A 13464-nucleotide genomic window follows, 5' to 3' on the forward strand; every position below is an offset into this window, starting at 1 on the left:
GGTGAGCGTGATGGAGGTGGCCGCGGTGACCTCCTGGACCTCGTCCTGCGTCTCTCCAGCCCTCCTTCCACTGGGGAGCCGCTCCCAGCTCCGGGTCGCCGCTTTAAAGGACCACGAGCCCTGGAGCTCCCTCCACCTCTGTCGCGCTACTCACGCTCCCCCCGGAGAACGAGGGCTGGAGGGAGCAGCCCTCGCCAGCGCCGCCCTACGGCAACTCGGCGGCCTCACCTGCCTTTCGGGATCCCCGGGGCGGTTAACGGGATCCACGTGGGAAGAAGAGGAGAGCGGGGTCTTCGGTCCCTTGCGATATAGACCTTCTCTCCCAGAGGGGATGGGAAGCCAAGAGGCCTTCCCCGAGGCGTTGGCGTGTCCTCCTAACGCTCCACCTGGAAAGCCTCAGGGTTCCAGAGAGCCGAACTCCACTCGGGTAAGCGTTTAAAACCCCCGGACGGTGCTCATGAGAACTACCCTGGGCCTCCGGATCTTTTGAGTTTAGGCTTTTATTAGTGAAGTGGGTCTGGTTAAACTCTGCAGTTACTGTAAACAAAGTATAAAATGGATTCAACTGGATCCGCGGGGGCTCCGTTTGTCCGGAGACACGCTTTACGGATCAAACAGGCTTTTGGCTTCAGCCCCAGGAGGGGATGGGGGACCACTCGAGGAGATGGACCTGGCACGGCCAACCCCAGAGCGCGGCTGCCGCGAGGGCTCGGGTGTCCCTGCGCGGGGACGCGCTCCGCACCGGGCAGAAACCGCCCGCCCCGAGACGCCGCGGGCGCTGCGGGAAGCCGCAAGAAGGCTGCGTACACCCCCACTGCTTTTCTGCCAACGCATCCGCCCGAGAGCTGCAACGACCTTCTCTCTGCCCTGGAAAAGCAGCGTGCGGGACACCTCTCTGCTGGTCTCTGCGGGACCGCCACGGCACCGCGGGAGCCGCCTGGATGCGCACCTCACACCCGGTACCGCCGGAGCCCGTTTAGGCATCTCCTACCAAAAATATGTTGCAACGTTCAGTAAAATAGAATTGTAACAACAATACCTGAGAGAGAAGGGGGAGAACCAACAGGAGTTGAAGGATTTGATGAAAAGCTGTTGTTGGTGTGATCTGGAGAATAGATCTTTAAAAGATGATACAGAATTAATCTAAAGCCATCACAAACTGATGCAGAAAGAAATATGGAATTCTTATGCATTCAGTTCATTTAAATGAAAGCAGGACAGGTTAAAAAGCCTCTTATTCAAATATTAATATTTTTATCAAGGCAAAACCGTATTAGATGCAGGAAGCTGGACAACAGACCCCTTTTGATGGGAACAGACACTACCCAGTTAAGCGATGGTTCCTGATTGTCACACGGACCTGCTACGGCAGATATACACATTTCCATTGCACAGACGACCTTACGAATGAGTGTCGTTGAACGACACGCCTGAAAATTGCTTTTCTTGTTACGCTGAAATCCCTTCAACGGCCAAAAATAAAGCAAAGGGAGCAGAGCACGTTTAACCCTGGCACAGCGGGTGATCCGCAGCGGCAAACTCCCAACTACTCGGCCGCCGCTGTGGCGAGAAAGCCCCCGCGTGCCCCGTGCCCGGGCCAGGGCGCCACCGCCCCGCGGCGTCCCCGCTCGCCACCCGTGCCATTTGTCAGGGCACCACTTCAAAGTGGATTCTGTACTGTATCAGTTATTTCAGGCAAACTAGAGTCTGACATTGCGGTTTTTTGGTGTTTTTGTTTTTTTTTCTTTTTTTTTTTTTTTTTTTCAATGAGGCATGGAAGAATATTCAAAAAAAAAAAAAATTAACTCTCATGAGAACTCAATGGAACCCACTCTGCCCAGAAAATAACTATAGTGGTCCTTGTTAAAAGTCAGCCCGTGCCAACCGGTACGGCAGCGGTAGCGGGGGCACGGCGGGGTTTCTGCCCGCTCGGAGCTGGGAAACCGCCGTACGCCAGCTACCCAGGTAGGAGGTGGCAACCGCTGACTTTAACAGCAACCACGGTAACTGAATAGGTGGAAACTGCCATGAAAAATAGAAAATCTAAAGGCAAATTCAAAAGGAATCTGTTTGCGGATGGCTCGCTCGCGCAGCAGCCGTCCTGCCGCTGGGTTCTGTTCGGACCCCCCTCGCCCTCGGAAATGCGGTGTGCGATAGACTAACAGACACAGCTCCTCGGCACCCAGATAACGGGACCGGGCCAAGCCTTCCCCTCTTTCTATTTCTATTCTACCGTAAAATGAAGTCTAAAACTTTTTAAACACCATTTTGCACCGATTGCTCAATATTTCAGATGGCAGTAACTCCACGCGGGTGACCTCTGAGACCACATCTCTCCCGTTTGCTGCTCGTCTTCATAAACTCCAGGCGTCCAATTCTCATTAAAGTTCACACTTTCAAAACGGTAAACGTGTATTCCAAAGTAAATATTTCCTTACAGAGGCGAGTGCTTTCCCCAGCGCATCACCAGTCTGCGAGCTGCCTGCTGCCCCACTTCCTCTGTTTGCTGAAAAACAAAAGATTCGGTGTAAAAACAGACAGTAAGGCAACATAGACTTCTATTCCTCGTCCACTTGCTCATAATTTAATTGCATTTTAATGCTCATTACGTAAAATTAATCTTGAATGCCCATTAATTTGTTTGCTAAGGTAGATATCAAACACATTCACGCTCCGTTCTTGCAGATAAAAGATAAACTCGACGCGCTGGTTTTTTTTAAAAAATATATGGTGTATTTGCTAGTACTTGGCCATATGGCTTTACTTATTCTCAAGGAAAGGCTTCTAATCGCGGAAGATGCTCAAAGACACGGAAAACAGGCAAGCGCACGGCTAGGCAAGCCCGCGGCGAGCCGAAGCCCAGACCCGGTGCCCATCCGCGAGCGCTGAGGTGGTGCTCTAAACTGGGCAAACCCATTCGACCGACGGTTTTCTTCTTCAAAAACTTACACGTAAGGGCGATATTTCAGGTATAAAATGCATAAAACTATTGCGGAGGAACATTATAAAGGCGGCAAAGCCAAACCGCGCGGAGGTGGGAGGGCCGGAGCTCCTCGCCCTGCGCCCGCGCTGGGGCCGGGCGCTAATTCGGGGCTCTCGCCCTCGCTGCGAGGGAAGGACAGAGCGCCCTTAATAAGCAGCTACCTGGTATTTTGTTTTTCCCCTCGCTCACTTTGTCACCCCGGTCCTTTGCGTACTTTCCGATGCGTGTTTTAAAGATGTTACTAAACTCCCTATGGACTTTTCCAAAGCGCTCCTTCTGACTTCACTTGTACAAATATTTCACGAGCGTTTAATGAAATGGTTTTTCCCCACCTCTCGGGTGATGGGTTTGCACCTTTTATAGAAGAAATTTAGGGCGAGAAAAATCATGGGGTAGCAGGCCAGCAGTTTCTCACGCTCAGGTGACAGGATTGAAACATCTCCGAAGAAGAAGAAGAAGAAGAAGAAGAAGAAGAAGAAGAAGAAGAAGAATTGAGGAAAAGGAAAAATAGGGTGAAACATCCCACCGGTTTCAGCATCTATATGTCCATTTCTAAACTAAAAGCGCAGCTTTGCCTCGCTGCTGCCCGTGCTCAATACTTCTGCTTTCATCCCCAAGGACCCTATGCCCGGTGGCCAGAAAGTGAGAGACCAGCAGTCAGTAACCACCCCACAGCGCCTGGATGAACGTCTGGAATGCGAGGGCTCAGGCCGGAGAGGCTCCCGTATCCGGAGGCTTCTGAAGGGTTTCAGTCCCCCCCGTGCTCCCCCCCAAAGCCCCTCGGCAGGCTCAGCACCAGGAGGCCACGGGATCCCGCGCTCCAGAGGACTTCAGCCCCTGCTCTGAGCCGGGGACGTCCCGTGGGAAAAGGACTCCGGGACCGAAGTGCGCACCTTTGTACCACAAAGTGCATGCGCAGGCACTTTTTTAAGTCATTAAAAAAATGACATTAAAAAGCCTCATCCAAGTTCCGCCCCAGCGTTACGCCGTTAAATATTCAAGGCGTGGGAAGGAGCAGGGTTGGATGCGTTCCGCAGCTCTCCGCGTTTGCCACTGGGGTAACCACAGTCGCCAATAACCGAACGCATCCGGACCAGCACCCAAAGCAGCTGAGCTGATCTGCCCGCGCATGTTGCAGCTCCGCAGCCGGGAACTCCGAGCTCCGGGGACCTCCCTGGTCCGAGGGATGTCCTGCCATCCCCCTTCAGAGCACCTTTCCTGCTCCACCTCCTCCAGTCTTCCCACCCTGGAAGCATCTCTCTCACCCACCATCTCCAACCAGCTTCTCCTGGCCTCCATCCCTTGCCCCTTTCATCCCGGTGTTCCTTGCTTAGCAGACACCTCCGCTCTCGGAGGTACCAGTTACTGATCGCCCATCCTGCCCGAGCCCAAAATATCCAGCAGCTTCCGCAGGGTCTAGTTAGGAAAACTTAAGGAATGGCACAGAGCAGCCTTTTCCTTCTATGTCTCACGCACAACACGCGTGTTATCAAATTTAAGAAAACGCAGCATCTTCCCATTTAACCTGAAACAGTTTCTCCTCCAGCAGACTCCTCTGGAAAGACCTCAAGGACTCCGCGTGTCCCAGACGCCGTTAGACCAACTCGAAGAGCGCGGCTGGCCAGCACATCCTGGCTTGCTCCCTCCCTCCCCCCCCCTCCGCCCCCCCTTTTCTTCGTTAAACTTTTACTATTGTGTACTTGCAAATGTGCTCAACTGCCAACGGCGGCTCAGTTTGAAATGAGGCAGCAGATGTACAAAGATAGCTATACGAAGAAACGCGAAGACAGCTAGAACAGGCAGTGTCAGCCAGAGATCCAACTTATCAGAGCAATTTAATGTTCTAAATCACAACCTAAAGGTTTGCGACTTAAATAATACCAGGCAGAGGTCCAGAAATTCAGTTACTTCGCTCTAAAGCGAACCGAAATGTAAATCATGCATTGGTTTTTTCCTTTTTCTAAGTGACTCTAACTGCATCACTCTAAAATGAAGCCCTCCATTTGTCTGTCTGCAGGTTGGTTTCTCCTAACGAGATGAGCTCCACCGGTCCCGCGGGAGAAGCGAGCGCGGGGACCGCGGTCTTCCTTCACGGGCTCCTTGGAACCTGAGCGCTCTGAGCTGGGCCACGTCTTCTATTAGTTACCGCTAAGAACAAAGGAATTCTTCAGCTATACTGAATATGAAACTTTTCCTGGAAGACTTTGAAGAAGAAATTAATGCGGCCGGCCTGGGAAACATACAGGGAGAGCCTCAGGGATGGGCAGCAGCGCGCAAAGTTCCCGTTTGCAGAGAAGAGGGAGTTTCACGGGGAAAGGTGCGCTCGAAGAGCAATACAGCGGAGGTTTTTAGCGTGGGGAAGGGGAGCTCTGCACCGTTATTTGTTGCTCTCCCTGTGTAAAAACTGAAAGCCACCCATTAAAATGAACAAACCAAAAAAAAAGGTGTTTTTGGTTTTTTTTTTTTTTTCCCAGCAGCATCCAATCAGACGGGGAAACTCGTTGCTTTAAGGTATGCAAAGACCAAACATATAGATAGATTTAAAAAGAACGGGACAAATTCATGAAGAACATCCATCGGTGGCGACCGAAGGGCAGCCCGGGATGCAGCTCCGAAGCTGCAGATTGCAAAAGCCCGCGGGAAAGCCAGCGCAGGCGGGAGCGCGCGCACGGGCGCTTTGGGCTGAGGCTCCTTCCCGCCGCCCGCCAGCGCTCCCGGCGTGGGGATCTCAGCCACAGGGGAGAAAACGGGCCAAGGAAGGGAACTACAGCACCTTCTGCGTGGAAGACCGAGATAAGCGTAAGTAGACGGAGATCTTCTGAAAGCGCTCATGTCACAAAAATAACTGGGATTGCTTAAATCCAGCTCGCTCTTTTAATGTATGTTTTTCTTACATCATCAACCATTTTACATGGGAACTATAATAATATATATATATAACTATATAGATAACTATATATAGATAACTATATAATAAAAGAACTGCTTTAGCTGTCATTTTGGTAACGTAAGGGACACGACTGAAATCTGTAGGTGACTAAGAAAACCTTGCAATTTGAAGGAAGAACAGAAAAAGAGAATCTTAAGAAGAGACACAGCAAGGAGCATCTGCTGCAAGAGCCCAGAGATTTTGGGAGCAATGGGACAAAACTAATATCATCCTGGGACCGGGCGCTACAGAAATAAGAACCAGAGCTCAAACGTATGAAAGGATAACCCAGGGTATCGCTACAGGGAAAGGTAACGTACAGTGCTGCTTTACACAGGGAAGGGCTATGGCATATAAGCAACTGTTTCTATTAATATCGCACAGTTGTCGGTCCATCCCTTTACCACCGGCTTCAATGAAACGCTATTTAAACGCAGTGCTGACGCCCCAAAGGCTGTGCAGGGCCAGGCAGAGCTGACAGCCTCGGGGTGCCCTGCAACCGCCAGGTTTAAACCATCGGGATATTTACCCGAGCTCTGAAAAGCTCCGCTGCTGTCCAGAACAGCGCCCAGAATGGAAGAAAATTCATACGAAAGACAAGAACTGCTGGGACGAGGCTGGGAAGGGCACCGTGAGGACCGATGGGGATGCTCAGCGCACGTCCGTGCAGACCCCGCTCCTCCCGTGCGAGTGGCCGGCGGGGGAGAAGGACCGCAGCCCAGCATAGCCGGCATCAGATCTGTCATCCTGCACCGAAGAGCGATCTGATGAAATCCGCCGCCGGCGCTGCCGCAGCAGCTCCGTCCATCTTCCCGGCGGGGGCACTGGCAAGGCAACCTGCCAGGTGTGCCAAACCCCGGCGAAGGAACGCGGGAGCAACTCCGGGGGTCACCACGGCGGGGTCTCGCACAGGCTCACGCCTCGCTCCGTCACCTCGGGGTAAAACCGATCCTTGGGTGTTTTTCCAAAAAAAAAAAAGAAAAAAAAAAAAAAGTGGAATGCTGAACAGATATTGATCCCACCTAAACAAAAGGCTTTCATCACATCCGGCAAGCGCTCCTCCACTTCCCTACAGCTTTAGGAAGACAACCGTAAGATGCGTACAAGTTGAGCGAGATGGAGCATCTTAGAGAAATATTTAACACAATTTACATGTAAGACCAAAAAGATACTTTGAAAGAGCAATTTTTAATGGCTTAAAAGTTAATATTAAAAGCTTTTTCAAGCCCACCGGAAAGAAGGACCATGATGGAGGGTTGGGAGGACCTGCAAACGACCCAGATGCAACAGGAGAATTCAAGGAAAAAAAAGGGTAATAGAAGAAATGCTCAACAGATTATTTTCATCTGCCTTGCCACGGGACAGATGATATTTTACAAGGCATTAGTCAGAGAAATTGGCTCCAACTGAAGTGTCAATGTTAAGGCTTTAAAATAAATCAATAAAAAGAAAAATAAAGAAGAGCCAAATGAAGTTTTTAAGAGCTCTCAAGGAACTCAGACACAAAACTGTCTAACTCCTAACTGCCGAGTAGAACCAACTGCTTAGAGCGACCTCACGCTGCACTAAAGAAGGTAGAAAATATTAAAAACCAATACCGAAAACAAAGTTTTGTGAATTCAAGGAGCCACCAGATTTTAAATCTGACTTCTCCACTAGGAAAGATAGCAGAGCAATACACTGGTGGGTAAATACAGCATATTGCACGACCAGCACTGCTTTTCTGGAGGAAAGCATGTCTTGCAAATCTAAATTCTTTCAAAACCACGACGAGCGCATCAACGCAGGAGATCCAGTAAATATAATGGATTTGTACTCTCAGCTTTTAACAAAGCCACCTCCCGAAGGCTCTTAACGAAACTCAACTGCCTTCAGGTAACGGGGAAGTGAGGATATTCTCGCAGATTAACAAACGATGAAGAGAGGACTACAAGAGAAGCTAATTGCTTTATAAGGGAGGAGTATCACCAGCACTACCCCAGTTGTGCAGATCTGTGCTGTTTGACATACTCATGCACGGCCTGGAAAAAGACGCGGCGCGCGCCGAGGCCGTGACGTTTGGCAAGATCCTGATTCAGGATAAGAAAATACACTGTTACGTGTAGAGAGCAGCTCTTGTAACACGAACTTGCTGGGCAATAAATGCCGTACATACATAAAACACGCCAGGCAACAAACATGGAGGGGAAAAAAGCCTTATGCCATAAGTACATAGAAGCGCGCTCTCAGGGACCTGCCAACCAGTCCTGAAAGAGGAGAAAACCTAATTAGCTGACAAGCCGAGCCGATGGTTAAACAGCAGAACCAGCCCCTCACTGCCCTTCAAGAAAACCCCAACCACCAGCAACGAGTGGGCAAAGAGCAGAGGGAACCCAGAAACCCGCAGTGTCCCTCCATGAATTCACGACACCCGTATTTTGGATATGGAGCAAAGACCCGGTAAGTCCAGCAGGGAAGAGCATCAAGGGCTACAGAAAAGAAGCAGCGAAGTCAGAAAAAGCAGAGGGTGGTTCCTTTAGAGGACAAACTCAATACATGTGGATTCTCCAGCTTGGAAAAGGGACCGCTACCGTGGGGTATGACACAGGCTACAAAAACCCAAACAACAGGGCAGAAAGACTTTCATCTGGGGCTTACGGGAACACGAGAAGGAGGGAGGACCACATCAGGTCTTGAGGGAGAAGAGTCAAAATGAACGAGAAGGAGCACCGTTTCACCAATGTGTAACGGCACTGGGTGAGGCCGAGCCTCCAGGAAAGGCCGGGTCACTTCACGAAGAACGAACTCAAGCTTCCTAAATACTCAGCGCTGCATCCAGCACTGGGACGACTGGGAAAATATCACGGCTGTTTTTATATTCCTCCCAAGGAAATCCTCAGAGCCTTCGCTGGGCGCTGGAGACAGGGCTGCTGCATAGACGAGCGTTTGGTCTGACCAAGGACAGAAGTTCTCAAGTTCTTATGCAAAACACTGAACAACTTAGTGCAAGGAACACCACCAAGCTCCTGCAAATCCGGAAGGGCACCGTGTGTCCAAGGCATTTCTGCACTGTGCTTTAATCGACCGAAGTAGCCAAATCCAGACGTCAAGAAAGGTTTCCGCTACCTAATCAATGATGGACCAGGGTTTGAGGCAGGAGCAAAGCAACACTCAAGGAAACTTCCAGGAAAAGAAATTTCAAACAGGTGAGTGAAGCCCATCTCCAGAGAGCGGGGAGCGAGCGAGCAGCCAGGGGAAGCCATGCGAGCAGCCAGCTTCAGCAGCTTCAAAGGGGATCAGACGATTGCATGGAGAACAGGCTCAGAAACAGACGCTTGAAGAACCAGGCAGGGATGTCCCCTCCAACCTCACTAACACAACAGTCCCGGCTGCCGGGGCGGTACGAAGGGCAGGAGCTGCAGAAATGGCCAAGGTCACGATTCGTCGCTCAATTCTAAGCTAGATGGACCACCCGTCTGAAGCAGCAAGGCGTTTCTTACCTACCTACGCTAGTCTCTCTTGCCTCAAACCGGTCTAGAGGTACCTATTATTAGAGAATACAACTACACACGCGTCAGCCCAAACATTGGCTTCCCCACCTGAGAAGGCAGGTGTCCGCCCCCACAAAGCACCAGCACATTTTGGTGTGATGCCGAAGACAAAGATAACTCGGGAGCGGGATTGTACGACAGCTCTTGGAAAAGCACGGCCAAAGCCCTCGAGAGCTATCCCCCCACTCACCAGACTGCTACTGTACTGAAGCCACCGTGAAAGACTGCGACCTTGGGATGGACTGATTCTAACTCTGTTGAAGAGCGTGTTTATTGTCAGAGTTAACCTCCTAAAACTTTCTCAGCGTGTTTCTGCGAAGAACAATCCTGCACTGGAAGGCGGAGGGACAGAATGATGAAGTACAGCCTTTTCACATCCTTCTGGTGGGATTCTGATTGTAAATCTTAGATTATCGAATAAACTGCCAGGAATCGGTATCTCAGCCAGTGTAATTATATCTCACAAGGCATCTAGTGTAACCCATAGGCTGGAGCCTTCATTAGAGACTTCCAGCCCGACTTTTTATAGTTTCAATTCTAGTACAAACTCACGCTGTTCTGATGGAATAGGGCTTTCTCAAAGAGCAGACTGGAAATTATGCTTCTATGTTAAGAGGAGGGGAAAAACTTGCACCATCTCGGTATTCACAGCTGATGATCTTCCCAAATTATGAGGAAGTGACATCGCTGGATAAAAGGCATATTCTTCTTACACTGCGCGACAGTTCACCACCCTCCTGTAACTGGAAGCTTAACATTCTTGTAAAATATACAGTGCAGCATTATGTGACTGCGCCGGTAATAAAATTACTGCGAAACCAGTGCCTCAAGGGGAAACGCACATAATGTTTCTCCTGGAAAAGCTGCGTGTCACAGTGCATAATGTCATACAAACACCCCGTCATTAGAAGGGAAAGCAGCAAGCGGGATTAATGCGCGCATCAGAGGGATGCCATAGACTCGCAGAGCGGATGCTGAAGGCGCTCTGTCTCAATAGCTGCTTGCTTAAACATCCCACCGCTTCAGACCCCTGCAAATAAAAAGCCAACGCTTAGCATCAAATTAACCACTGCCAATGCCATCCTACAGCCCCTTGGAAGGATTTTCTCCCTGCTGCCTTTCAGAGCTGCAGGACCACCGGGGAAGGCAGCCCACCTGCCCGAGCCCGGCTCGCTGTGCCCCGTGTCCCCCCGCGGGGACGGCACGGGGCGGCTACGCCAACGCGCTGCCCGTCATCCCGCCCGAGCACCGGGATGGAGCCGCATCGGCTCCCGGCCGCGCCAGCTCAAGCGGCTTCCTCGGGATAATCAGGGAGGAGACTTCAGGGGAGGTTCCCCGGTTGCGGAGGAGAACAGGACTTGCGTCGAGATCCAAGAAATACTTTCGCAGCCCTCGGTGCAGGCGCAGCTCAGCAGCACTACTGGTGGAATATTTACAGCTGCTAAAAAAAAAAAAAACAAAACCCGCGTCTCTGTATGGCTGCTCTTCCGATTCACACACCCTGCGTTTTTTTAGGAGGTGAATCCAGGTGACAACGTGGACTCATTTTTCACATGGGAAATTTGGGCACTTTTCTGGGCGGCTCCCAGAGGCAGCGGGGCAGGAGACTGCGTTCGCGCTCCTGCCTCCGTACACCCCTCCGCAAGGTTTTGTGTCCCTAAAGGTGAGCTGTAAGGCCTCTGCGTGACTGGCGTAAAGATGGCTGAATCCAATTTGACTCTACCGGAGTTCTTTTGAGGGAGAGAGCGATTTCCCTACGTCACGCGTGCAGAAGCAGCAATACATTGTAAAGGAAGAACTCTCAATGGGACGGCAGGATCGAGCACAGAAATGCTATCCTGAAATGGGATATGTTTTTCTCAGACAGTGACAAATTAAGAAGAGACCGTATTTAGTTTCTTCTTTGTTCGGAGATCTTGAAAAATATGATGCCCATGTGTTAATGTTTGAACCCACCCTCCATTCTTACTGCATTAGTCCTGCTCGCAGTCATTCAACACAGAATCATGTGTGTAATCCGAAACATGTGTCCGCCGATGTGTTCCCTATTTACCGATTATTTAATTAGCTTCATTTGCTCTTTGAGATACAGACAAAGCAATATTTTTTTTATTTCCTGTATTTAAGTATGAGCCGGTATTTGCCAAATATTTAAGTATAGAGAGGTATGCTCTTAATTTACCGAGTCACTCTCCGCAACGTCAGAGGTGGCTCTCTGCCTTCCAGGGACACGCTGCCATCGCCGCTCCCCCCCACCACGTGGAAACCCAGCCGAGAACGGAAGGGGACGAATGTCGCGATACACAAGTATCGCCTCACACGGCACCGCGGGTGATTAAATCACTAAAGACGATCAAATCGGACTTCAAAACCGGTGGGATCGGGCACTTAGCTGTGCAACGTCTTCCACACAACCTCTGAAGCAAAGGGCTTTGCTGCAATTGGACTTAATTCACAAAAAGAAGCAGCAGTAGCAAAATGCATGAGCGAAGGAGGTGAAGGTCAACTATGATGTATTTATTTCCAGGAAATTCTCGCTATCTCTCCCCACCTACTGAACTGAGGAGCTGCTCCTTCCACACATACCATCCAAAACCCCTCCCCCGTGATTTCAGGTCTTCGGCGCGGGCGCAGGGCGCAGAGGCGGCCGCGAGAGGAGCCGGGAGGGAAAGGGAGAGCCTGGGGCGGCAGCCGCGGCGCCTGCCCTCAACTCACCCATGATACTGTCCGTCCCGTTGGCAGGGGGTGTGCAAGAAGACGCGCTGTAATGATTTGTGCCACTGCGGTGGAAGGTGGACATCGGAGGAAGACTGGAATTGATGTCTGCTGAGGAGTGTGATGGGTAGCTCTGTGGCAAAAAGGACAAAAAAAAGGCAATATTTTAACTATTGTGACCACAGAAGGCAGCAGGCAGCTCGTATTGCCCCAGCCCCAAGCGCTGTTGTACTTCACCCAACTGAGAGGAGAGGAATACTGCCCTAAGATTAAGGGCGGAGCACATTTTTCCAGCCAGATTTGACATCTTCTGGAGGAGACACAGCACACACCTATCCCATAGGGATAAATATCCACCGTGGAAGGTTTGTAACCGATGATGGTACCAGAGAGGTGTCATGAGAAGAAATTCAGAAAGAAAAGTGCGGTGATGTATCAAGCAAACCTTTTTGATGGGGACAGCCGTTGGCTGGAGGTGGAACCTTCCAAGGGAAGGGGTAGAAACCCCACACTGCTTTGGACATTAAACCCAACATCTGACTACAAGCCGTGCGGGGCTGGTATTACAAAATGGGCCATAAGGGAAGACCCCAACGCCCCGGGAAATCAACTGGATCAATTTTCCCTCCCATCGCGGTGTCTGTGCGACAGGCGATCGGAATGGCGGTGGGTCAGGTTCTCCAAACAGGCGTGGGACGAGCGTCTGGGCAGCACGCCCCAGACTTCGGGAGCTATAGGGCCGGATCAACACAAACCTTCCTCGCTGTGACACAACATCGCTGTGGTCAAACGTTTTGCTGAAGTTGCGTTCCTATAAACCTGGCTTCCATTAGCGCTGTTTGTCACTGTTGAATAGGTTTTTTTCTTAGTTGGTGTGAGACACTGTGTGCAGACAGGTCCTCGAACATGCCCGGCTTTTATGTCTATCACAGCATTGCCCCCAGCAGAGAGAGGGCCCGCAGAAGACCTCTGGGTTTTGGAGACGCTGATGCAAAGCCTCCTCAGAAACACGGGCAGCTGGCGACACGTGGCAGTCCCTGGCCACCGAGGCGGGGAGCGTTAGAGCAAGAGCATCGATGCGCCCTCTGCCTCCGTAGGTGGTTCACGGGAAGCTGGCTGAACACATCCTTCCCTTCGTTTGTGCCATTTCATTACTTTTTTTCACCATTTCTTGTGATGAAGTGCCAAGTAACTGAATACTTGAAAGTTATCTCGAAGAATGTAAACAACACAGCCCAAACCTATTTTTCTTACCCATGGAAAAATGACCATCAACTCTGACTGAGGTCTGAATTAACATTTTCAGG

At 50.7% G+C, this 13464-nt stretch overlaps 1 protein-coding gene across 14 annotated transcripts in view; it reads right to left on the bottom strand.

Moving 5' to 3' along the window:
• Positions 1-13464, bottom strand: part of TCF4 (transcription factor 4) — a 239753-nt gene that overhangs the window by 24286 nt on the left and 202003 nt on the right. For 12 of the 14 annotated variants that reach the window (XM_082497060.1, XM_082497064.1, XM_082497062.1 and 9 more), the window contains 3 exons: positions 12158-12290; positions 2439-2506; positions 1040-1118 (listed from right to left, as the gene is read on the bottom strand). In XM_082497060.1, coding sequence (XP_082353186.1) covers positions 1040-1118; positions 2439-2506; positions 12158-12290 — 280 coding nt within the window. The remainder of the gene's footprint in view (positions 1-1039; positions 1119-2438; positions 2507-12157; positions 12291-13464) is intronic. The other 2 variants (XM_082497054.1, XM_082497066.1) reach the window with 1 other exon arrangement.

Source organism: Vanellus vanellus (assembly GCF_965231255.1).
Source record: "Vanellus vanellus genome assembly, chromosome: Z".
Lineage (NCBI taxonomy): Eukaryota > Metazoa > Chordata > Aves > Charadriiformes > Charadriidae > Vanellus > Vanellus vanellus.